The sequence below is a fragment of the Perna viridis genome, chromosome 3 (assembly GCF_037379345.1).
Source record: "Perna viridis isolate PV_CMFRI_1.1 ecotype Kerala chromosome 3, ASM3737934v1, whole genome shotgun sequence".
In the NCBI taxonomy this organism is placed as follows: domain Eukaryota; kingdom Metazoa; phylum Mollusca; class Bivalvia; order Mytilida; family Mytilidae; genus Perna; species Perna viridis.
In genome coordinates this window covers 2,606,540-2,633,679 of record NC_142447.1, presented here as the reverse complement: position 1 = coordinate 2,633,679, position 27,140 = coordinate 2,606,540, and the positions used below count along the sequence as shown (strand labels likewise).

At 31.6% G+C, this 27,140-nt stretch overlaps 2 protein-coding genes across 4 annotated transcripts in view; one reads left to right on the top strand and one right to left on the bottom strand.

Moving 5' to 3' along the window:
• Nucleotides 1–27,140, bottom strand: part of LOC148620646 (anaphase-promoting complex subunit 4-like) — a 56,676-nt gene that overhangs the window by 3,599 nt on the left and 25,937 nt on the right. For all 3 annotated transcript variants that reach the window (XM_088574318.1, XM_088574319.1, XM_088574317.1), the window contains exons 22-24: nucleotides 26,286–26,315; nucleotides 25,350–25,451; nucleotides 24,885–24,971 (exon numbers count right to left, since the gene is read on the bottom strand). In XM_088574318.1, the coding sequence (XP_088430444.1) occupies nucleotides 24,885–24,971; nucleotides 25,350–25,451; nucleotides 26,286–26,315 (219 nt within the window). The remainder of the gene's footprint in view (nucleotides 1–24,884; nucleotides 24,972–25,349; nucleotides 25,452–26,285; nucleotides 26,316–27,140) is intronic.
• Nucleotides 1,618–16,349, top strand: LOC148620647 (uncharacterized). Its single transcript, XM_088574320.1, has 3 exons — nucleotides 1,618–2,135; nucleotides 14,340–14,853; nucleotides 15,610–16,349. The coding sequence occupies exons 1-3, from the start codon at nucleotides 2,052–2,054 to the stop codon at nucleotides 15,912–15,914; spliced, it is 903 nt and encodes a 300-aa protein (XP_088430446.1). The 5' UTR covers nucleotides 1,618–2,051; the 3' UTR covers nucleotides 15,915–16,349.

The following is a 27,140-nucleotide window of genomic DNA, read 5'->3' as shown; positions in this document are numbered from 1 at the left end:
TCGGTTCCATTCTAGGGAACGGTTGTTTATAGAGTAAAGACTATACTATTTTAAACGTAAACAAAAACAAACAAAAAAAATATATAATAAAATATTATAATAAGTTTTCAGCGTACATGCAGTTCCAATAAATCTGTTCCTGCCTAAAACAATTTTACAAACTTTTTATTTATTAGTTCAATTTATGCAAATTTAAATTTAGAATCGAAAAGGTCAGCTGTTTACTTGATAGGGGAACTCCCAAAGCTGTAAAAAAAAAAAAAGAACAAAGCAATAAAATGTATTTTAAATACTGATCTAATTAACAAAAATTGTAGGAGTTATTGGACAAGTTTAGACTAATTATAGAGAAATCCCAACCAGCTACAAATGGAGAAAGATCAATGTCAGTTAATGGTATTATTTATGAAAGCTGATCTATTTTAGATCTGATTGCAAAACAAAGACTTGTGAAAGACTGTAAAGACGGTTGAAGCACGTTCTCCAGGTGGGTACAAAACCTTATGAACAGTTGAGTAATTCTTAAATGCATACTTACGTTTTACTATGCGAAACTCTATGCAAAAATGACACAGAAACCCGTTAGACTAAGACGGAAAGGGGTGCAATGATTGGTAAGTGAAACTAATCTATTAATAATGAGTCTTGCTTAAATTTCATATCAATGAATGCACACGTTTATAGCTGTAAGACGGTATCCAAGTACTCATGGCGTCACTGAAGCGATAAACAGGATTTGGTTGCATAGGTTGACACTTTTTGCTTTTCTTTAATAATAATAAAAAAACGGCATTTGTTAGAAGTAAAAGCGCGAAGACCATGCGTAGAACGAGGAGCGGGACTAAGAGTAGAGCAAGAATTACGAAGACAAAATGCTATATAAATAGTTAAATTTACAAAAATACTGAAAGAATACACTAAAATATCGACGAAAATGTGAGCAACTTGGACTTTACTAATAACGAAAACCAGTAGGGTTGGGTAGGAAAATCGTGTTCCTATTAAAACCAGTAGGGTTGGATAGGAAAATCGTGTTCCTATTAAAACCAGTAGGGTTGGGTAGGAAAATCGTGTTCCTATTAAATATTTCAAATATCTGGAATTTTAATGTCACACCATACGTAATCAAGAAGACGAAAAATTATTACACAGGACGACGAAAAATTATTAAATAGGACGACGAAAAAAAATAAACAGTTAATCTAATATCTCATTATACGTCGGAAATGCGTTCATAATTAATCATAATTAACATAATTTACTAACGTGAACTTAAAAACACACAATATCAATCCCAATGATGCATTAGATAGAAATTCTATACTATTTTCACTTGTTCATATATAGATGGGAATTAAATACCTGTTATTATAGGTAATGGTCTACTTGTATATTCTTAAAGCGAAGGTTAATTTAATATAAAGCATCATATTTTACAGTCATTTCAATTCATTGTGGTTAAATGGTTATGATCTATGACGCCCCGCCCATTCCAATTCATTCCATTAATAGTAATTCGCTTCATGTCCTTTTGATTGACATTCGTAACACAGGGAGCCCGAGACATCGCATTTAACTCCTCCCACAATTGTACCACAAATTCTGTAGTAATCCGTGCGAAGTACTATGTTACGTTACCGTGTGATGCAAACTTTTATAAAGGAGGGAAAAATAATGTATAAACACGGTATCGTTGAGAAAAGTTAGACTGCGAACCCCTTTGATCAAGACAGATAACAGTTTTATCGTTTCAATTCGGGACACTCAGTGCTTATCGGACGTCAAACATCGTTTATTAAAAACTGGGACATCTAATATTAAAGATAAACTTTACCAATAACGGATTACCGTGTGTACTCGCAGATTGGAGAAAACACTACGTGAAATAGCATAAAAACTTAGAAATACATGCACGTTTTTTCCACACACAGGGTAAAAGGACATGGGAAAAGAAGCCAGTTCACCACAAGAAAAGATAACTTAAAACAATTTTCACGGCATACTCAAGTCGTCAGGATGTAGATGGTGAAAGGACCTTACATTAATAGGATATGTGTAAATTTTCCAAAATGACGGAAAGGATGATTGCTCAGTGTTTGATTCTCGTTTACATCATAACTGCATCACATGCGTTGGTAAGAAACATGTTTTCATTTTTTATGTTTTAAGTAAATTTCTTGTGCGTAGGTAAGAATAAGGCTTAGTGAATATACTATCCGGTTACCTAAAATTGTAATTCAGCACAAAAAGTTAGAATACCCATTTCAAAACACGCTGCTACACCTTCTGTAGTATATGTAGTGTCAGCTTAGAGCTCCTCCATAATCGAAGTTGAATTAAATAATAGTGTAGAGTGATGCCAACATAAACACTTTACACGTAATGACAGAAGCTTACTATAACGTGAGGGTTTAAAAAAAAAGTAAAAAGTAGCTTCATCATTTAAAAAGAGCATACTGTAATAGAGCCTTGAGCAATACCTGAGACAAGAGAGATAGATTCAATTTCATTGCCACAATTTTCTTTTCTAAAGCATCAATAGAACTGCTGTATAAAACCCCAGGGTTCATCCCGAAAATCACACAAAATAACCATAAAATCGTCACAATACTGGAATTTGTCTAAGGAATGTGTTCAAATCTTGTTTAAATTTGCATTTACTTTCGTAAGAGATGAAAGGATGAATTGCATCAAAAAACGACAGTGACAGGTAATATTAGGTTTAAAATTTCTACAGGTAACCTAAGAGATCGTACTTAACTGTCAGTCCCTGTAACAATTGGGCAGGGGGAGGAAGATATCCACTACACAAATGCAAGCATATGTTTGCTACTTGGGTACCGTATACTTGTGTAATTTGAATAATGTTTAAACCATTATATTCCAACCGAGCAATACAGGGAGTTGTAACTGTAAAAGGTACAAGTACAGAAAAAAATGAAAACAATATCAAATTCATATATTTGGCGTTGTAGGGATCAACTAGTCGTCTTTTTACTACAAGATATCATTTCGAGTCTGATTGACGGGCTGTTGACATGCAAAATAAAAAAAAATGTTTTCCATTATGCGGTTGTTCCAGTTGTACCACAGATTCGAACTCTGTTGTTTCAGACGACATTCAAGACGAACCGGAAGTAGAATAAGTAAACGTTAGTTCGTACTGGGTAATGAAACACAGCAAATAGTTGGTATACAGTGCCTCCTGATCCTTACAAATACTGGTATATAATGAGGTTGGGGAACAAAAATAAAGCAATTCAAAAAGTGAATTTCTCCTCAACCAAGAGAGATTTAATATAATGAATGGGACTTGGTATTGAGTCAAATTGTATAAACAGTTTTTTTTTCAAATACTACTTCTAAATAGTAACTAGAAGTTGCTTGATCACGATGAATGTATAGACATTAAGAGTTTCCATACTTAAGTAAAGCGTGTTATTATGGAGACATAATATGCATGATGTAATACGGGTCAATGTTTAGGTCTACAACAGTGTGCATCAGCTTGTACTTGAAACGTTAACATACAGCTGTTGCTGTGTTTACGTAAATTGAGAAGGACAAGACTGTACTATTCAATGATTGTAATGTTATGTCTAAAAGTCGTCTATTCAATTTTTTTGTACGTCTTAAAAACACAATTGAACCTCCAAGCACTCTTAAATATATGTACGAAATAAATCAACCTTTATAGCGTAAGCTAACAGTGTTAACTATTTGACATGACTGCAAATGGAAATGATTCGTATAGATATGTTTATTTCTAGCATTTAAGACGCATACAATACTGAGTCAGACCAGAGTTCATGTAACTTCACGACTGTTCAGTGGCGGAACCACGGGTCTAGGTCTTAATCCCCTTTGTGTTGGAATATTATGTTAATTTCGAGCAATTTTTTGCAAAAAATGAGCAAGTAATAGCATAAAACCCCCTTTTCTGCAATCCTCCTTTCATAATCTCAGGATTCGGCCAGAACTTTTTTTCCAAGTATTCTGAAACAGCCCAAACAGTTACAGTGCTACAGTGATAGTGATACTTAATACTATGTTAAATATCCTAAACATGGCTGTCAAGTTAATTCTATCTACTATCTACAGTGAAATGAAAAGTCATAAAAAATTTTAAAAAATACCTTAAACGAGATTAAGTGAAAAGGGGACTAATTGTTATTATTTAAGAGTAACTATCTACCGTGAACAATATAATGCTTAAAGCATATTCTAGTTTTGTCTAGCAAACCGTGCATGGCAAATCTTGTCAAAATATTTAGAATACACTTCAGTTATACAAAATTAGAATAATGCTCTGGTATTAGTTTTATTTAAGAAAGGATTTGCATCATAATAGAACATAATAATTGACAAATTTACTGCAAAGAATAATGTCAAATCCTCTTAAAATAAAGGATATACCGAATGGTACGCTTCAAATCCATACACCAAAAACAGATTTACTGTTTAATCAAAATCCCCTACCACCATTCAAGCCTTGAAATCCACTTGAAAACCTTTTTAAAAGGGTTTATACCCAAACAATAATAATTCACCCTTGACACACTGTAACCTGAGAGGTAGACATCCGTTTGTTGGAGGCTTAGGTGGTCCCGATTACTTATAATGATAACCGGTGATAATTGCTATGATAGGTAACTGTCGCAAAATCGTTGTCTTTGTCGTTTGTTAGATCACTTACCACTTCAAACTACTCTATTCTAAAGAACAGTATGGTCACAGATAAACGAGGCTAACAAAAAAAAAATATTGGGAAAGAGGGATGACAGCCGAAGATCATACAGTTATCGTTGATAGGGGATACAATCGATACAGCATAACAGCGGAACCAGGGGTCAAGGAGTCAGAACCCCATTTTGTGGAAAAATTGTGCTTATTTCGTGTAAAATTTTGGCAAATTGAGCAAATAATAGCTTGGTACCCTACCGGTGCACTTGGTCCATGCTCCCAGTTTTTAGTGGAGTCCCAAGTTGCTCATTTACTTTTTGTTACTTTGTGTGTATTATTTTGGTGAATTCATGTTCTTTGTTGTGTGTGTCTGTTTTCTATGTCTTGTCTCTGTCCCTGGATTACATTATTTTGATTTCGGATAGAATCTTGGTTCCCTAGATAACTTTCAAAATCAATGGATCTGTCCCAGTGCACTCATCTCCCATTTTCATCAGTGTTTTCTGTTCTTAAATAAGTGTAACATGAAATAAGGTGTATAATGCACAGCTCCATTGTTACCCCTATAGCATATGTCTAGAGGATAAGGTGTATAATGCACAGCTTCCTTGTTTCCCTTAACTTTATCCCTGTGTCTAGACGATCATTACGTCTGAGACCCAAACTTCTTTGAATTAACTAACTTTCTGTACTTTCAATGAGGTAGGATATTAACAAGGTAAAAACAAGAACCACAATCAGTTAAGCCTCAAGTCTTTGTAAGAATCAAGCAGTAGGTGAAACATGATATGGAAAAACCCACCATGTTGAAAGTTTGACTGTTTGCACCATCAGAATCAAGGTAAAATACAAGATTTTCCATATCATTTTGGTAAATTGAGTTATAATTTCATTGAAATGCACTGAAAATGAACTTTTCAAGGGCAGATAACTGTCAGAAACCTCATTTTTCTAACATTCTATTGAAAAATTTCTGAGCAAATTCAGTAATGCAAAGATCAAATAATGGTCTTTTCAATTAGAGAAAGCATCCATCCTTCAGTGAAATTATATTGTCAGATCATGGGATTCTGACATGCATGTTTCTGACTTTTCCCCATTTTGCCTGATTCTTACAAATACTTACGTATAAGAAGGATTATCTGAAACAAACACTTACTTGTTTTGGTCTTACTAATGGTTGTTGAATGGACTCAATCATTATATTGATGTTGTTTAGATAGACTTTTAACAACCATTATAGTCAAGAAACTTGAAAGTAATTATCGACTTCAAACAGAACTAATACTGAGACTTGTAAAGCAAATCTTACTTCTATAATTTAACATAATGAGAGTGATACTATTTTTCTTGAAGTTGGTTTGATTTTAAACATATAGAAAATTCCAAACATTATGTAGGTATTGTTAGCTTCTTGGGACATTTACATTATATGTGTAGTCTGTAGTGGAATGCGTAGCATTTACACTTATGTGAAGTGTTTTTTTTTTCTTTTCTTTTTTTTTTTTTTTTTTTTACAGAAATGTTAAATTTTTTGGGTTCAAATCATCAGGACCCCATCCCCTTTATTTAAAAAAACAGCTCTTAAATTTTGGTTTCATAGTATTAATTTTTAAATCCTATAGGTTTTATTTGATAAGTATTTGTACCAAGTCCCGTCTACCATAAACTGATATTAACTGTAAACTTGTACCAAAACCATATCGTATAAACCTAACTCCTGTTTTATGAACTTGTAGACATAAAACTCGAACCATTTGTTTATGTGGCTTAATACAAAAAAAAAATATAATTATGTAATTTTATACACAGTTTGATAGGCCAACATGTTACACAATAATCTAACGTCAAAACCTGTTGACATAAAGCAAATCTGTAAATCAGGGGTACTGATAAAAAAAATCAATACAAAATATCGATTTCGTGAATATAAAAAAGTCGAAAAATTGGGAGTGAATAAACAAAAAAACAACAATGAGGCATTGATATCATACCTTGTTCCATGATCTTACTTTACAAAATATTTTCAAACTGTTATATAAATCTTTCACCATTCATTTTCTGATTGTGTTGTAAATACTTCTTATCATGTTGACAAGGGATGAGAAATGAGTTATTGTTGTTACCACCAATTTAAAATGTACAGTGCAGTAGTATCGTACTAAACTGAACCATGAATAAACATACATGTATGACCTTTCCAAACCAGATTTCTTCTGGAGTCCCTTCATATCAATTTAAATACATTTTGAACCTGGATAAACATAACACGTCCTAAACTGCTTTCAGTTCCAAAGAGGTTAAGTTTAGACCAGTTTCGCTATATTGTAAAATTGATGTGAAGGGCCAATTCTGATCAAAGAGATTTTATAGCTGACTACAAATCAGCTGCATTGCATTTAATTTTCTAGTTATTAAGTTAGAATGGACATCTCATTGTAAACTTGTCAGTGAGAATTTGTACGAAATTCAATTTTACTGGACAGTAATCATTAATTACATCAGGTGACCTTAACATTTCTCAAATGGATGAAAAATAAATACATTTACCGACAGCGATTACTGTCAAGAGATTTTCTCGCTTGAATGCTGACCAAATTAGGCTTTAACACACAGGTCTTTATCATGTCCTTAAACTAACCCTTAGGCTACTGATATGGCTATGGTACAGAAGCTACTAGAGGCAGATGGGACAATGATGACCATTTGATAAAGGACAAAATGTCAAATGGTCTTGTTTTTGTAATGTTAAAGGCTGTTCCAGTTATAGAAATAAAAATAATTTAATGTGGACATTCATTGAATGTGTCAGCACTACAACAGATGCTTAAAATGTAACCTAAATAAATAGATGGACAAATCAAAGATATTGCGTTTTGTTCTCTATGTACAGTGAGACCTGTCTAAACCAAACCTGTTTTGTACTTTAAAATGTGTTCAGTATAGACAGGTGTTTGGTTTAACAAGGATCAAATTATGTTTACCTGATATTAAGGGACTTTAAAAGTGTCTGGTTTAGAAAGAATTCTCAAAATTATTCGGCTTCAACAGGATTCACTGTACATAATATATTAGAAAAGATAAGGAGAGAAGCCAGAAATTATCCAATACCACCGAAAGTATGCTAACCAAACAAATATAAAACAAATGTAAAGTAGGAGGGACAGGCAGAAAACTGGGCAACATGCAAGGTTTTCCCCAAAGGAATGCAGTGGAAAACAAAAAAGGAGGGATGGTTGGTTGGAATCCTTACTTTTTTGGACAATTTTGATTATTTTTGTGCAAATTTGGACAAAAATGAGAAATGGTTGCCCAGAATTCCCCTTAGATTCATAGAATCCAAACAACAACTCCAACACATCATTTCATAATTCCCTAGGTCTGACCATTATGCATACATGCAAAAGCTTTTCATGTTTTCTGTTGGCATATCTGCATATCTTTGACTCCGACAAATATATAAATAACTTATATAATGTCAGTTACTAGACTGCCAACCAAAATCTTGCAGGGATATGACCATCTCTTTAACCATCAACAAATAATTTTGGCACCTAATTAATTAATGGCTAACATATTTATATAGAATAAGGACTTAATGTTCATGTTTCACATATAAATAGTACAAAACTGCCATTAATATGGCAACATCTGTAAGAGGGGTCAACAAACAGCATTGTCAACCAACTGTTGTCAACTTACAGTGAAATCTAGCTAAACTGAATGCTCTTCGAGACTTTAAAATGTGTCTGGTTCAGACAGGTGTTTGGTTTTTCTAGGTTCAAAATACAATCAAACTGTTTGTAAAAAGTGTCTGGTTTAGACAGGTTTTGGGGATTACAATGTAAAATGGTCTGGTTTAGACAGGTTTTAGGGATTTACAATGTACAACAGTCTGGTTTAGACAGGTTTTGGGATTTACAAGTGTCTGGTTAAGACAAGTTTTGGGATTTACAAGTGTCTGGTTTAGACAGGTTTTAGGATTTACAATGTACAAGTGTCTGGTTTAGACATGTTTTGGGATTTACAATGTACAAGAGTCTGGTTTAGACAGTTTTGGGATTTACAATGTACAAGTGTCTGGTTTAGACAGGTTTTGGGATTTACAATGTACAAGTGTCTGGTTTAGACATGTTTTGGGATTTTCAATGTACAAGAGTCTGGTTTAGACAGTTTTGGAATTTACAATGTACAAGTGTCTGGTTTAGACAGGTTTTGGGATTTACAATGTACCAGTGTCTGGTTTAGACATGTTTTGGGGTTTATAATGTACAAGAGTCTGCTTTAGGCATGTTTTAGGGATTTACAATGTACAATTGTCTGGTTTAGACAGGTTTCGGGGATTTACAATGTACAAGGGTCTGGTTTTGACAGGTTTTTGGGATTAACAAGTGTCTGGTTTGGATACGTTTCTCTGTACAGTAACTTTAAAATTACAGTTTGGTTGTCAAATGCCTTAAAACATATTCATGGATGATGATTCAGTATATCATCTTCAATAATATTATGGATTAGCACTGTTGATGAGAATGCTCCTATAGGGTTAACATATCAATGTTTGTCCAGTTAACATAAAAGCTTAGCTGAGGATCACCATAAAAATGCCATTTAAAACCTTAAAATCTTTACCAAAGGCACAAATGCCAAATGAAGCATCTTTCAAATACTTATTAAAATTTCTCATAAAATTCTTGATCTATTATACAACTTTGAGTTGACGGTGGAATCCAATAGTTGGTCATAATCTGTCAGGGGTAAAATAGAGTATTCCACCCTCCTTTTTGTACATGCTGAAAGTTCATAAACTCTTTAAATGTATTATACTATAACATATTTGTCAGGTTATAAAAGGGAGTAAAGAAAAGTAATAGTAAAATTACAGAAATTGGCTGCTGACTCATTAATAGGGAAGGAAGACAGCACAAACTAGTAAAATTGAGAGTAAACTGGAAAAATTAAATTAGCCACTGTTTCTGACTTGGTATAAGCATTCTAAAGCGATATGGTGGTTTATATGGCTAGCCAAACCTTTGGTTTCTATATTGGCCATAACTGTTCCAATGTAAGTAAAATTACCAGCGGTCCTTTTCACAAAAAATTGTAAGTGTAAAATTAGTCGTAAGTTATGATGTCATAATAGAGTTAAGTATTATGACATCATGACTTACGACTAATTTTACTCTTATGATTTTTTTGTGAAAAGGGCTGTAGTATTATTTTGGAATAAATTTCTACCATCATGCAGATTTGTTCAACACTAATTAATCAAAATGCTATTCATTTTGTAAATACCTATCTACACTTTTATCAATTTTTCATTCACAGTTTCATACTTTTCTACCCTAACATTAAAAATCATGTTATTTCTAAATAAGTTTTGCATTTCATAAAAATCTTTGTAAATGTTCCTGAATGAATTCTAAAAGCTGAATTCATATTCTAACCAAAGACTCCTTATAGAGCTGTTTCATAGTCATAAACTTTCATGAGATCATTATCAAACTGAAAAGCACCATAATACTACAAAATTTCATTTTAATCTTTAATTTAAAAATCACAATGAAATTAAATGACCTTAAAACCAATTAAAGTTGAGAAGAAAAGTCTGGGTACATATATTTTATCATTAAATTAAAGAAAATTGAATTTTTTTCTTTTTTTCAATATTCAATATATTATCTAGTAAAATCAGACTTTAAAATGTATGATTGAGTGCAAACTTGGAAATTGATTTTTGAACTCAGGGACAAAAATTCAAAGGTTTTAAAGACATTTTTTTTCTTTACCGAGGCATAGCATGTTTATGGCAAGTTGACAAAATTTGTGAGAAATTGTTTCAAGTTGTTTCAGTTATAATTTTTTTGTTAAAATTCAGAAACTGTAATTATAGTGATTCAAGACTTCTTCTTTTAAAAAAAATATGACAATGTAGTTAAACAAGTATAAAACAATTTATATAAAATTAAACAATTATAGATCGAAATTACCAAAGTCCTATTAATGGTATTATTTTAATACTTTGCCCAGTGGCATTTTGTGCTGCTTTTTTGAATTACAATATTCTGGAAACAATTACTGAAAACTGTGCAATCTTGGCTGCAGTTTTATTTTCGCTACTTTCACAGTAAGTCCCGTAACATGAAAAGTAATCTGTTATAAAACTTACTATCGCAGAAAATTTTAATAAAATTTGAAGAACAACCGCAAATTTCAAACTGCACAAAAGCAAATTGATAGCAGAAACCGCAAAAAAAAAGATAATGCAACCATTTTCCAGTTTGCAGTAACTGTAATAGAAACCAAAGGTCTAGGACATTATGAAACCTGGATTTAAACCCACCATTTTCATTGAAAGTACCTGGACCAAGTTTGGACCACTGCAATTATTTCAAACTTTTCAATTTTTCTCTTGTTGTTGTCATTTATTATACAGATTTTTCTTTCTGACTATTCTTTTTGACTAGTCTTTTTGGTTATTACTTGACTTTATCATTTTAGTAATTTTTTTATCAATCTTGATTTAGTATCTAAGCTGAAACTTCATCTTACATTTCTGTTATATACATGCTGAAGTTCAGTCTGAACTACATTCTAAGGAGGTAGACCTAGGGTAAGGGACATAACTCTTGAAATCAGTGATATGTTTGTGTCATATTCAATTTCACAAAAGCCTATCAAGCTTTCATTTGAAACAGAATGAAATCAGTCCAAGTTACTTTGCTGCTTCCATGAAACTGATGAAAAATGGTCAACACAAAACGTTCCAATGACTTGTAAGAGTTGTGTCCCTTACCCTGGGTCTACCTCCTTAAGTGAACACACTAGCGACAAAACCAGCTATGTTTTAAATACAATATTTCATATGATACCAACACTATCATACATATTCAAGATAGAAATCTAAACATTTTGATGGAAGGTTTACCGTAACCTCTCCTAACAACCATTATTATCCAAACCCTATTGTTTTTGGTGCCCAATATAACAGGAACTATAACTCCAACCTATTGTCTTTGGTCTAATATTACCAGAACAATTAACAAACATATACTATCGAGCCAAGAGAAGACAATGAAAATATAACAATTATGATGAGTTTGTCAACTAATGAGATAATTAAATATTTAGCCAAGGAGAGGACAATGGTAACTTTATAATATCATGATTTTTTTCAGTGATAGATAGGAATTATGATATTATATATCATTTACTGTGAGAATTTCTTTATAGAATATTTCTCATTGTTTGAAATTCCTACTTATACCAGATAAGGGTATTGTTTTAGATTAATGTTAAATTAACCACAATATAACGAAGTGTGCCTTTAATTGAGAATTGTTTTTGAATGTACTCTCAACTATCTTAGGAAAACCAATAAAGAGTTTTGTCTTCAGAGTATATAAAGGGCAATTTTCTCAGACAGCAAGGGCAATAACTTATTAATAACTTGATCTGGATATTATCAAATGTTTACTTAGATGACTTGACATGCTAAATTTCAAAATTTAAAAAAAAAATGCTTAAGATTCTGAACAAATTTAATGACAGACACACAGACAGACATGCTGACCACCAGATATAATAAAGAAAATTTCAGTTTTGAAAACATACCAAAAACTTTAACTGCAATATTTGTTTTGATACCAGATTTTTATTTCTGTAACATATTGGTTGCTATATATACAAATAGAGGTTTTAAGTACCAGTCCGCATAAAATTCAGACACTACCAATAGTAAAGTGATTCATGGTCAAGAAAAACCCACCAAACAAACGATGCTTTTTTAGTCTACATATGCTATATTTTCACACAAAAACAACCTTTCCTGCATTCAGATTTGCACTTTTTTGAAAATCATACATTTATCTCCCACTTAAAGCAACCAAATGAAGCCAAATCAAGAAAGATAACTCTTGCAAAGAGCAAATGTCATGTACAATCTATAATTTTTATCTCAAAAGCACAACAACCAAATGGAAAACTAAGACTGGTTACATGATCAGTTACTGTGTCTGAACAAGAAATATAACTGAAGTTGGTGGGTTTTTGACATGCACGAATCACCTTCTGTCTGATTTTTAGAAAGACTGCTACTTAATACTTTAGCGTCATTTTAAATGAAGTTTTTTTTTCTATTTCAATAAAAAGAAAGTAAATTCTTTGAATACTTCAATACTTTTTATCAGGTTTGATCAAAAACTGGAAAATTAAAATATCTACATTGCAAAAAGCCTACATATCTCCTTTACAAAAGAGCATTACATACTGAAAAGTGCTTTTTCATTCAAAACATCTGCACTTCATATTTTACCATTGACAAATTAAAATTCATTCAACAGGGCATAGTATCTTAAAACTTGAGTCACCAAACTTATTAAAGTGATACAGCTAAAGAAGATAAAGTTTTCCGTTGATTAAATATTTGTCAGATAAAAATATACAAACAGTAATTAATCAAAGAAAGCCAGACATATAAAGACCAACTACAAAGCCTTTGTTTGTTTTATAAATTCACATGTTTACATTTAACTACATAGCATCACAAAAAGTCCAAAGTTTGAGCAGGTACGAAATTAACCCTAGTAACCTTTAGCAGTTTAAAATATCAACAAAATCTTGAGAATTTTACCATATTACACAATACGACTTATAAATGCTGTTAATTTCTAGATCTCCTAGAAGGAACAACTGATCAAACCTTTCTGCTTTATCATACAAGCTCAAATCTAAGGCTGGATTTAATTTGACTGTTTACTTAAACATTCATTAAATAGGGATAGAGTGTCATATTGACCAAATTACCTTTTCAAGTTTCATTGAAATCAATTCAGTAACTTTTTATCTAAATCTTTCGTATTTCTATAGTGAGAGATGAACCTCCCATGTAGTCCTTTGAAACATAATACCTACATGTAATAAGACTTTACTCAATGTAAGACTGGATTTCATTTTTATTTTATTTTCACTTAATGGATTGAAATGAACTAAAAAGGTGCATATTGAATTTTATCATAATTACTCAAGCTAAAATGAAACTGAAATACAGTGACAACCAATCATAGTCTCCATAATTATTATGATTAAAGCTGATATCATTAAACAGGAGAAATCCATTACAAAATCCTTCACATGTATATTTTCAATAATGATAAGTTCAAAAGATAGAAGAAAAAATTACTGACATCAGGTAAACATTTCAAATACATATCATTTCTGCATATTTTAGAAATAATCAATGGGGCTGGGGGATAGAGGTAGGGTATGGTGTCGCACTCATTTACATATGAGTTGGGTCTTTAAATTCAATTATTCAATACACGTCCTGAGTATTAGCATGGTATAAAACACAAATAGAAAAACCACTCAGTGTATAAATGAATACAACAGAACTATAAAAGTCCATGACTGCATCTCAGTTGCCAAGAGGTAGATATATTGACTAATTTATCAACTTATATTAAAAGGATGTCATAGTAGAATGGAAATTAGGATACGCTGCAATTATTAGCATCATGGCGTCAAAAACTGAACTCTGTTCTCATCATTGGTACTGTAAATAATTTCATTTCCTGGGTGTTTTCTCAACTTACGTATTTACATTGAGATAAAATTCATTAAAATAAGTCAAGCATATCCTATTTTGCTTTCTTTTTCAGATCTCACTGCCATCATTTGCCAAGATGAGAGAGAACTACCCAGGATATAAACACTTTGGTGGATACTTCCACAACAACAGACTCATAGATATGATTGGATGTAAACGGGACTTACTATTACATGACACAAGTGCCTTAAGACTTTCATATGCCTTCAACAAAGTTGGAAATGAACATTCATTGGGGAGGAGTATAATCCATTTGTCTCGAAAAGGAGTGGACAGTGTCACAGGAAGAGATGGACTTCAGTATCTTTACCATCCCATAGCCTATGGTCCTTATTTAGCCGACAAGTATGGGTATCCAACAATATCAAAACTGCACCAATCTGACCCTATCAGTACAAAACAAAACTTCTGGGGAAAGCAGGGTATTTTAAGAGTGATAACATACCGAAAAATTAAAAACTTACCAGTTGGACATGTTGCATTATGGGATTGTGATCACTTCCATGAGACAAAGGATTGGATTTCAGGACATAGTCTTATTACTGTGGAATTCTGGGAAGCCCCAGGTAATTTGACAAGTCTTCTAACTATTTCTATTATATCATCATGCTGTTTTCAAAAATATTTTAAAGATTCAATGGCCTTGTTCCTGAATCTTTTAGTATTTTTCTACTGGTAGTTTATTAATACTAAAGCTGGCCCACTGAAGCTAAATTTGGAAACATATAAGTTGATGGATTTATCTTTTCCTGGTTCAGTGGTTAACTAACTATTTGAGAGAGAAGATAATTTCTTATTCCAGCAAAACTATGCATTTAAACAAACTGATCATAGAAGATAAGTTGAAAAAGGAATGACAATTAAAAACAGGAAAGTCAATCAATAAAAGAGAAAAAAAATCGCCAGTACTGAGACTTTTCTGATGTTTTAAACTTGGAAATTAATGCGATAATTTCATTATTGCAAAAATGTAATATCTGAATCACAAGCATTAAACTAACACTGCAGAAGTAACTATGGTACTACAGCTAGATTCCTTTGTTACATATATAAATCCTACTTTTAAGTTATAAAAAATGACAAAAATCAATTATATATACACCCAGTAGAACAGAAATTTGCAATATATGGAATGACAATCCAACACTTAAAAAAAAAACAAAAACAAAAAAAACAAAAACAAGTTGTTGATATACCAGTCAGCATTTTTCTAAACATCAGTAGCAATGTTATGGTCGTCCAAGAAATAATTGAGGTGTCTTAAAATGACAGTCTGAATATAGCATCAACATAAACTGAAATGTTTTTTGTTTGATTTTCAGATTCAAATTGTTCCTCACGGACAGCAGGATTTAGGGACACAAAAACAGTTTCTAACTATGTGGCACCAAAAGGACTTCTATCACAATCAAAAAGTCAGCCTCTATCAAATCTTCCAGCAGCTAGTCCTCGGGGACATCGTCATGAAATATCTTTACAGGGTAATCAAGCTTTATCATACGATCCTAAGGAATTGAAAAAGTTGTTAAAAAACAAAGCGTTTCGTAAGAAATTTATCAAGAAGTATTACATGAGTAATGGGCATTTGAGACATGCAAAACACAAAGGAATTAATACAAAAACATGAGTTTATGTAAAAAGTGAGGACAAAGACATTTCAGAGGAGGGGGCAGTCTTGCATACAGTAGTAGCAAAAATATTGCATTTGACATTTTGCTTTGGGTGAATTGTTTGCAGTTGTGTGCACCAGCGGGAACTATTGCTTAAAACTTTCCTCAACAAGTTACAACGAATTTCATATCATTTCATACGGATTATCATCAAACGTTCCCAAATGGAGTATAAATCTAGAACATCAATGCATGGATCAACATCTGACAAAGCCAGTGGTTTTTTTTATCAATATGTGTTCATTTTATGATTTATTGAGCATTTATGAAATTGTGCTGTATTGTGTTAGTGTTATAAACATTATTATTATGGATAAGTTAATTATTCAAAGCTAGTCATAATTGTCGCAGTTTGTGAAATAATTTTATAAATAATTTGTAATAAGTGTTAATTACATTTTTGTTATTTTGTAATGTTGTGTGAAGCAGATCTCTGTTATAAACATTAATATTGGGATAGCAGGATTGTACAATGTTCTTATCAAGTTGTTTGATTTGGCTTTCAAATTTATTACATCTGGTGGTAACAATGGGATAAGGGTAATCATACTGTGACCTCATACAGAAGTTAAAGTTTACATTCAAGAGTGGCAGGATCCTGGTATTCCCCAAGTTTAAAATCAAAAGTTCTTTTTAAGAATACGAAAAAAAAAACAAATGTCCTCAATGAAGGGTTAACAAAATGGTTGAAGATCCAGGAATTTTTACAGTCCTTGGCCAGAAATTGAGAGTCCCAGTCCTCAGACATATGAATTTGAACCCCTGAAGAAGTAAAATGGCAGTCATTTCCGAAGAACATATAGGGGGATGGCTGTCAACCTCCATGAGGTTAAAGGATAAGTAGGATAATTAGGGGCATCATGTCTTCCATGCTTCTTCAGGCAGCTTTAAAACAAGAAAAACTATTTAAAAAAAAACATGTAAAAAAAAACTTTCAAAATAATAATATGCCAATAAACTTTTTTTTACTGTGAAATGTATTGAATAAAAATTTTAATAAGAATTGGAGTCTTCCATTCATTACAAGCATAGGTGTCAACTCTACCATTTTTAGGGGGAGCCTCCCAATATTTCATGAAAAATTCAACATTCTCCTGCATACATATCTGTGTCAAAGCAGGAGATTTAGCCCCATTTGTGTCAATTTCTCCCCTCTTATTTGAATTTTCAGCTAAAATTGTTAAAAAAAATATGTCAATTACTGTCAAAATATGACGCAAATAACAAGAACTCTGCAAATTTCCTGCTCTGAGAAAAATTGGAAAGGGAGATTTAGAAATTTTAAAGGTTAACACCTATGGTCACTGGTAAAAAAATATACCCAAAAGTTTTATTAAGATTGCTCCTTTCAAAGAATTAAAATGTGAACAACGTTCACCTATAAAAAATTCACTTCAACTAAAAAATGATTATGAATAAAAATTTTGCACTATAAAGTTAAAATGATTATCTTTAATCCTGTCCTATTGAAATATATAGTTTCCTAAATGAGAATTTCATTGCTAAAACTAGTTTGTAATAACCATGAATAATTTACATTTTACTTCCGATCTTAGTTTAAACCACTCAAAAAAGCCAAGAGAGTGTATGATCTCTCAGTATAATTATTCAGGGTGTCCCAATTTGTTCATAGAGGACACTGAATGGGAAATGAATTAAAAGGTGATCTATTCTTTCTTTGATAATGGCCATTAAAAATGTATTTATAGTGCCTCCTATACCATACAGATTTGGTTCAATTTGATAATAAATATTCTGCTTAAATTCAAATTGCTCAATTTGACAATGAGTTTGGGTCTTATTGAAGTATTTTTAAAAATATTTAATATCAATGAAATTACTCTCCTTGAAATATTACTGGTAGTTAAAATACAGTTATTACCATTATAATTATTGTAAAAGAGAATATTCTATTATGACTTGCTTCAAAGCTTTTTAGACTACAGCCATGGTAAAAAAGTGATAAACACATAACCAACATTTCATGCAACTCACAGGCTGCATCTATTCAAAAATATGAAGAAACCAGTCATTAGAATCAAAATTAATCATGGAAATTCAATTTTATCCTTATTTTACCATCAGCTGGCCATTTATGTCATTATTTAACTCTTTGATATCACTTCGGGTAAAACAATGCAACATAAATGGCCAGTCCATGGTAAAACAATGATAAAATGGAGTTTCCGTGACGGTAATTCATTCACCTCTTCATTTTAACAGTTACCGGTAAGTTAAAATGAGATAACAAATCCCTGCCCCCCCCCCCCCCAAATCATCTACCCAAGTCCTGGACCTACCATGTTTTACATTTATTTTCATTGAGGACCTTTCATTTTGGCTGCAGAAAATGTCCAGGACCTTTTATTCTAAAAAGAAAAACTTAAACCCCTGGAAATACAAATGTAAACAGAGGACATTCTTACGCGATAAGATAACATGATGAGTAAGGGATCGAGAATTACGATCATTTTTTTTTTTGTCTCGGACAAGAAACTCTTTAATGCTATATTGGGTTGCTTTTGACAAATACCACATGCCATTAATGATAAAATGTAACACCAATTAATTTTTTGTTGATGGCATTTAAAATTTTTGTGTCATTGTGACAAGACCATTTGGACGGAATAATCGTAATAATTGTCTTCCAAACATTTCATTTAATACTGGATATTTAATCTGATAACTTTTAATCCCTTCTAAATTAGTTTTTTTATCAAATTCCTCCTTTGTACTGCATGTCAATATTTTTGCACCTCATGCAATGGTTAGATAAGTGGCACGTTCATTGTGCAGGTGTTTGCCGATCGACCATTGTTGATATTTCCGTTAGAGGACGGAATCCTTTGTTAGTTTGAACAATATGAGGGTACATCACAAGTCCATTGTGTAAACTTCCTATTCAGTTGAATGAAGGTAATGAAGAAGCCATGAAAATTTCAAGTACAAGTCTTTATAAAAGACGGGCAATGGGGGGAAACAAGGTAATTAACAAAATTTGTCACTCGGATCATGTGAATTCACTCTTTAACAGTAAGGAACTTAATTAACTCAGCAATTATTGCAAGCATTGAATATTACAGTTTTTCTTTTCTTTTAAGACCAAATTGCAATTCAGAGAAAAATACCTAATCAGTTACATTAAAAATGCAAAAAACATGAGTTTTACTTCTTGCAATTCAGAATCAGTCTTGTTCCTAGCAATAACAAAAACATTCAAACAACTAACTAAGGCAGGACCTAACTTGTTGTATTTTAAGATCTTATTCAAACTGTATGGGGTAATAAGGGAGCTTACTCTGTATAGAAACCATGATTTCTTCCAGGAATGCCTGGACCCAATAGGCATTTCCAATTAGAATCAACAGGGGGATTTTTTCCAATAAATATGTTGAGCTTACTATATTATGCCTGATTCTTATGAATATTTATAATCAACTGTAGTTGTATTTTAAATATGAGTTTATTCAACTGAACAAATTCTAAATTCAAACTATTTTGCAGCTCTCAGCCAAATTTTCTTTAAAATCACTCATCAACCTTTTAGAATTTTAGTACACTTATACTTATCCATGTAACAATCAAAACCATTTACACTTAAGACAGCTTTAAAAGATAAACTTCAAGTCTGAAATTTGATGTAATGATCTTATCAAAAATCTATTTTTACAATATTTATTTACATAAAACCGATTTCAAGCAATGGTTCATATTCATTTTGTTTATTTTTTTTGGGTAAAATATTGATAAACCACAAATGTACTATAAACAAAGATTGTTGGTACAAATGGCAGCTGTATATAAGTTTACATGTACCTGTTTTGTGTATTGCTTGGGATTTATTGTTTCATTTCCATGGAAATTTTGCTCAATCAGATCATAAATCATATTTTCTAAGACAGAGATTTCCCGTGATAGAATTCAGAATTAGCAAAACATCCCAAGGATTATCATACAAAAAGACCACTATTTTTTAATCTTTTAATAACCAATTCAAAATTTTATTAAATGAAGAGTCATATTTAGAAACCCCTCATTTCCTTTCTGAAAATAGAGTTATCTCCCTTATAGGAGTTATCTTACCATAGAGCAGGAATCTTGCATTAAATACAAAAAGCAAAAATCGTTTTGTTTTCTTTCTGCATGGAGACTGTTAATATGTTCAATTGATGTTAATGTTAAAAGTCTTATAACTTTGAAATGAAAATGGGAAAAGAATGAAAAAGAAACCTTCAAGGAAGACATACAATGTACTGAACTATTATCGTTATTCAACAAAGCATTTTATCATATGACTTGCTGACAGACTAATAGACCGATGGACAAACAAACTAACTGATGGTAAGCAGTATACAATAATATGTCAATCAAAAGATGAAAACTTTGATGTTGACTTGGGACTGTTAAATGTAAGGTGAAATTATTTTTGCTAAAAAAAAAAAAATTAACTGCTCCTGAAACATTTTGCCATATTATAAAATTAACGCTTTGTCAATGTTACACATTTTTTAAAATTATACTTGTTCAATCCTTACTATTGGAGACTTTGTGAAAAAGATCATTTAATAAAATCACAGATTCTGTCCAGTGGAGATATTTGGAGGTATAAAGCAGAATAATATTAGTTAAAAAAATACATTGCAGATTAGACATTGAAAAAATATCTATTCCCTAAAAAAGGCATTATCATTTTACTTGTAAAACTAAATACTAGTATTCATGATCCAAATAATTTTCATCATTTCTTGTTACTGGAAATATGTCATTGTGTAATTTTGATGTTATGACCATCACATGAAAACCAATTTTGATGTATATACATGTACTTGATTATTGTTAATTATTTATTGTTGATTTCAATGTTTTGTGTTGTGGAGATGAATTTGATAAAATCAAAAATAAATTTACTGAACCAAAAGTTACTTCCTCTATTTTTTACAAATCAATGTTTGGGTGTCAAGAGACACGCAAACTGATTAATATCAATTTGATGATTTTTTTTCGCTTGTTATATTACTAGAACAGTCATAAATGTAAAGAAATTTCTGTTAAAGGACAAAAAAAAAAACATGACAACTTGATTGATTGATTAAAAGTTTAACTTGCACTTAAAGACATTCTATGCAGTTCAGGGAGTTAGAACAAATGTGTTAATCAAAAATAGATGCCCTAACTTATACCAATCAATAGTCCTTTTTCATATTCCCAACTCTGGCTTCGTTTTTTAAGATTTTAAGCAAAGGGGAGTAACTTTCTACAAATTTATCATCCGACAGACTGTTTTACGGTCAAATTTGAGCAATGGACAGCCGTAGACTTCAAATTCAAGTATTCAATTTATTAGAGCCTTGGTAAGTACTTGTATAGTTTTAAATTACTAATTTCAAACTATTCTGGTACTTACCAAAGTGAAAATAATTTAAGTTTCCAAGAAAAATATGTTTACTGCTTTCCCTTTCCCCAATGACACCACCACCAGGTAGTCGGGTGTTAGTGGGTTATGTCCCTTTGAAAAACTTACACTTAGTTAATTATCAAACAAAAACTAGTGACATATATGTAACCTATCATAATGATGCTGTAAAAAAATCAATTATTCCGAAGAAGGGTTGCCAAGTTTTAACTAATACAGATTTATCAAACAGATATATAGTCATTCTGACAGCATCTTAACTCATACGAATAAAAAGCTTCGTCGACAGCAGTGGTCAAACTGTGAACAGTTGGGGCAAGTGTGGACACAAAAATAGTTTTTGACACACTTAAGCATAAGGGCTCACAATTCATTATGGGCACAACACATGGTTTGAACAAAATATTGCACAAAATTTTAAATTCAATTAAACATTTTCAAAATCAAACCAAAAATAAAAAAGCAGTTTTTTTGGAGTGTGGCCCCTTTGACCCATTGTAACTTGAAAACATAAGAGATATATGTAATATGTATGAAAAATGCTGGCAAGGAGTCTGGTGAGAAACCAAATAAAAAAAAAAATTTCAAAATCGGAGCAAAAATAAAAAAAAGTAGATTTTTTTAGGCTGTGACCCCTTTGACACCTTGTAACTCGAAAACTGTCAGAGATATCTGATATCTGATTGAAAAACACAGGGATTTTTATGAGGTATCAAATATTTTTTCCAACACAGTTGCTATACTTTAGCTTTTTACCCTTTGACATTAGGAACGCTCTTCTATAGATCGGCAAGTCACCTCATCACAATTCTGTTTCCCGATTGGCCTAATACTGGTAACTTATTGTCGTTTAAAAAAAGAACGTATTTGAAAATTTGAAATTGGGTTCGAAAAACTGTATCATACTTTGGCCCCCTTGAAACAGTCCAAAACACATAAAATCTGCTGGATTTTCTGTTTACAAGAATTAGATAAGGTACACAATAAAAAAAAATAGAATAATTAAAATCAGGGAAAAAAACAAATATCCTACATAGGTTTTAATAAAACACCTATTTTTACCATTTTTAGTCCAAATCAAATAGGAACCACCTTTAGTGGTTGGTAAAATCATATCGAAATTTCAGAACAATTGGTCAACCACAACTTAAATTATCACACAGAAACAAAGTGTCCCCAGATGATGACATAACATTATACGACTGCAATTTTTTTTCCAGTTGTATAAAAAGCAGATGCATATACTCAGCTTTGTACTGATCAAACACTGTTTGGTTTAAAATAGGTTAGATTACTGTGTATGGAATAGGAGATATGACTAGCACAGCCATCAAGCTGTGACATCATCAGGTCTTCAATTATTTTGGATTCAAACCAGGATGTGGTAAGGTTCCTTGAAACAGCTTTTCTACTGAGAGCTTTACCAACATGGTGAGGCCTGTGGTTGATTTCGCAGTAAGTCAAAAGTGTACCATAAGTCTTTTAATTGTTATGACGTCAATTTAGAAAAAAAAACCATAATGAGGTTATTACTTGCAACAAATTTTATACTTACTCGAGATATGTACAGAATTAGTAAACAAAAGCTTGAAATGTTCCCCTGGTACTAATTTCACCAGCAAAATACATCTACAGGATCAATTAAGGAGATAGACCTAAGGTAAGGGACTTGGAATGTTTGTATTCAGCATTTTACATCAATCTTATATAAGCATCTAATTAACTTGGATTCATTTTATTCTGCTTCAAACGAAAGCTTGAGAGGTTCTGGTGAAATTGAATATGATACAAACATATCACTGAGTTCATGAGTTATGTACCTTACCCTAGGTCTACCTCCTTAAATCAAACAAAAGCTTAGCATTAGGGGCTATTATAAATCAGAGTTCAGTCATAATCATTTCATAATGATAACTGCTAATATCTTTTTTAATTTTAACCATTCAATTAATCTACAGATTCTTTATATTAATACCTAATTAAGAGAGTAAAAGCGAGATAACTCTACTTCACACAGGAATAATTCATTTATGAAGGGAAAGACATTTTTTGCATAAAAATTTTTGCATGAAAAAAAAAAACAAGTCTATTATTAATTTAGATGTACATGTATTAATTTCTGTTAACCAGGAATGAAAATAGCTTCAAAGACAAATAAAGTTTTTGTCAAGGGTGCTGTGTTTTTAATATTACAATGATTTTTTTTTGTATTTCAAAAGATATCTTTAGCTGTCATATTAATTACATGTACTATTAATATTAAGACTAAATACTGTATTACTTTGCTAATAACTTGAACAAAAGGTTCCCTGCAATGTTACTTTGAGGATACTCCCACTCATTGACAATTTCTTTTTTTTTGGCCACAGAGGAAGATTTACAAATGAAAGAAAAGGTCAGAAAACTTATATCAAAGCTACAAACCTGACAAGAAATAACTCTACTGAGGAAAAACTGAAAAAAAATGTGTTCATAATTTTCATGTTTATATCCTATTTTTACAAAGTCTTAGTCCCATAAAAAATATGGCAGGAATCCAGCAGTATTAAATTTGGATTAGTGAGAAAAATACCAGCAGTATTCGATTTCTTTAAATGACTTTTACTTTTCAATTTAAATCTAGTACAAAAAATAGTAAGTAATTTCTTTGCAATAGAAAATATTTTTTTGTAACTACATAACATATTTACTCATGTCCTTTTGGCAGCTTCTATATAATTTCAGGTTTCAAATATTTTATAAAGTTCAAACAACGTATAATTCTACTCAGTTCTAGCTCACAGAAGAAAGTTTTTTTTTACTCAAACCTTATGGGTATGGAGAATATCAACTCAAATCTTATAGGTAGGGAGAATATCAACTCAAACCTTACAGGTAAGGAGAATACAAACTTAAACCTTATGGGTACAGAAAAAAAACAACTCAAACCTTACAGGTAAGGAGAATTTCACCTCAAACCTTATAGATAAGGAGAATATCAACTCACACCTGATAAGTAGAGAGAATATGAACTCAAACCTTTTAGGTAGAGAAAATATTAACTTACTTCTGTATAAAATATAAAAATTACAAAGCAAAGAAATCAAGATGTAATGCCAAGAATACCCCCACTCAACCATATCTGTCAAATTAAAGTCGTACAGTAATCAGGAAGTAGATAAGTGAGGAACCTGGATACAATACAAGACATCATGCAAAAGCAACAAATACCAAATATCTAAACACTGCTTCCAATAGAAGCTGTGAAATCTGTAACCAGCTGACAGACAGATTGACAGAATGACGAGGCAATTGCAATATTATTGGAATAAAACTTAAATCTACCGGTATATTGGACTTGTTTTTAAGAAGCAATCCAAAAAAAATGCAGAACAGGGAGAAGAATATAAAACCTGAAAAAAATCAAAACATGAAAATCCAGCATAAAAAGGCTGAATTTTATTCGAATCCAAAGAAATCTTGTCTATTATTAACTTCACTGGCTGATCATAGATGTGATAGAAAAATTACTCACATGAAAGATGCTTGATCACCACTATCATCATGACAACCTTCATGCATTAACTGTCCTATTTCAACAGCTACCCCCTCAGTCTGATAACTGCAAAAATGATGTTATAAGGTAAAATAATGCACTTATTTGCTCATCTTTTTGAAAAAAGTAACTTGTCAAATAAGGCACTATGAAATTGGTCTTGTTACATCCTGTTACAAAATACTGTATGAGAATTTTTTTAATTTTTTTTTTTATGTAAAATTTATCAAATAGTAGGATAGTATTTTTTCTTCTATATGTCTAACCAAATCTTTACTAATTATTCCATCCCCATAACTTCACTTACTTTGTTCCACATTTACATAGTGCCAGACTTCATGTAAACACTTGAAACAATCCAAATTCTAATTCACTAACAACCCCCACACCGCACCCTTCACCTCTATCCAATGCTACCCTTATTAAATGCACACCATTACTTACTTGATTCCACATGTTGGCTGTCGTAATATATAAAATTTGTCACAAGGTGTGTGACTTGCTGTGAACACTGTATATAGCATCTTCTTCTCATTACATGTAAATCTTAAGAAGTTAAAAAATGTACATTACAAAGCTTGAAGTTGTGACAGTAAAACTATAACCAACATTTCAAAATATCATAATATCTGCTTTTTATACATGAGGTAAATTAGAAACAGTTATTGTGATAATTTGACAGGGTTGTGAATTCAATATCTGCCTAGCAAATTGGAACTGCATAAAATCAAGAGTTATTGTCCAGTTTTTTCATAGTAAAAGGGCAATAACTCAATAAAGCAACTGTGATGTAAATCAATTTAAACCTGTTTTGATCATCCAAATCATTTTGAAAGATTTGGTTTAGCAGTACTCTATTTAACACCCAGTCACAAAATTTTGTGGATGTTTGAATCAATATAACAGGTACTCAGGAGTATTTAGTACCAGTCCACACAAAATCCAGACACTACCAATGGTAAAGTAATTCATGGCGTAGAAAACCCAACAAACAAATGATGCTTTTTCAGCCTACATATGCTATACTTTCACATAACGATAATCATTTCTGCACACAGATCTGCACTTTTTAGAAAATCATACATTCATCTCCAACTAAAATCAACCAAACGAAACCAAATCAAGAAAGATAACTCTTGAAAAGCACAAATTTCATGAACAATCTATATAATTTTCACCTCAAAAGCACAAACAAATGAAAAACTAAGACTAGTTTTTGTTTTCAGTAACTGTTTCTGAACAAGAAATAAAACTCAATTAAGTGGATTTTTGACATGCATAAATCACCTCCTGTCTGATTTTAAGAAAGACTGCAACTTATAAAGTTTTGTTCTATTTCATGTTCAATTCTGTTCAATTATCACTGACTAAAATACTCACTGGCAAGATTTCATATCAAATTTTTGGTCACTGAAAAAAAAAAATACAACACCATATATTAAAATTTAAGATACAAAAATGAAAACTAAAATATTTTACAATTAATATTTGCAATCTAATATCAAGAATGCATGCTCACAACCAACAAGCCCACTTATAAGGATATAATTGGAAAAATGTTCTAACTTATGGATCATTTCAGTATTCTTATTATTACTAGCATTTTTAAACAACAGCTAAAGCACATGATATGCCTATTTGCTTATTGCTCTCTTAATATAGTGTTCAAAGAACCATAACTCAGAAATGAACAATAGTCAAAAAATGAAAAATGAAAAGAAGCCTTCTTCAATGAAAACCACCATTGAAAGACGTTCAAAAAATAGAAAAAAATGATTTTACTTTTACATTATAGTTAAAACATAACAAACATAAAAAAATCTTTTCTAATAGGGACAGAGCATCAGAGACATCCTATACCTGTAGGGCCTTGGAAACAGGAATGGCTCAAAAATAGCTCTGTTTGAAAAGACATAAAAAATTTGAAAGTGATTGTTTGAACTTTTAAACCAGGTGAAGAGGGAGTTTTTAAAGAAGTCCCACATATTCTGGTTCATCAAGAAATTACCCATAACAAAGACTTGACAAATAGCTCCATCCTTCAAACCCAAAATTTAAAATCACATTATATTTTACTTAAGGAGGTAGACCTAGGGTAAGGGACATAACTTGAAATCAGTGATACATTTGTATCATATTTAATTTCATCAAAGCCTATCAAGCTTTCATTTGAAACAGAATGAAATCAATCCAAGTTACTTTGATGCTTACATAAGATTGGCATAAAATGCTGAA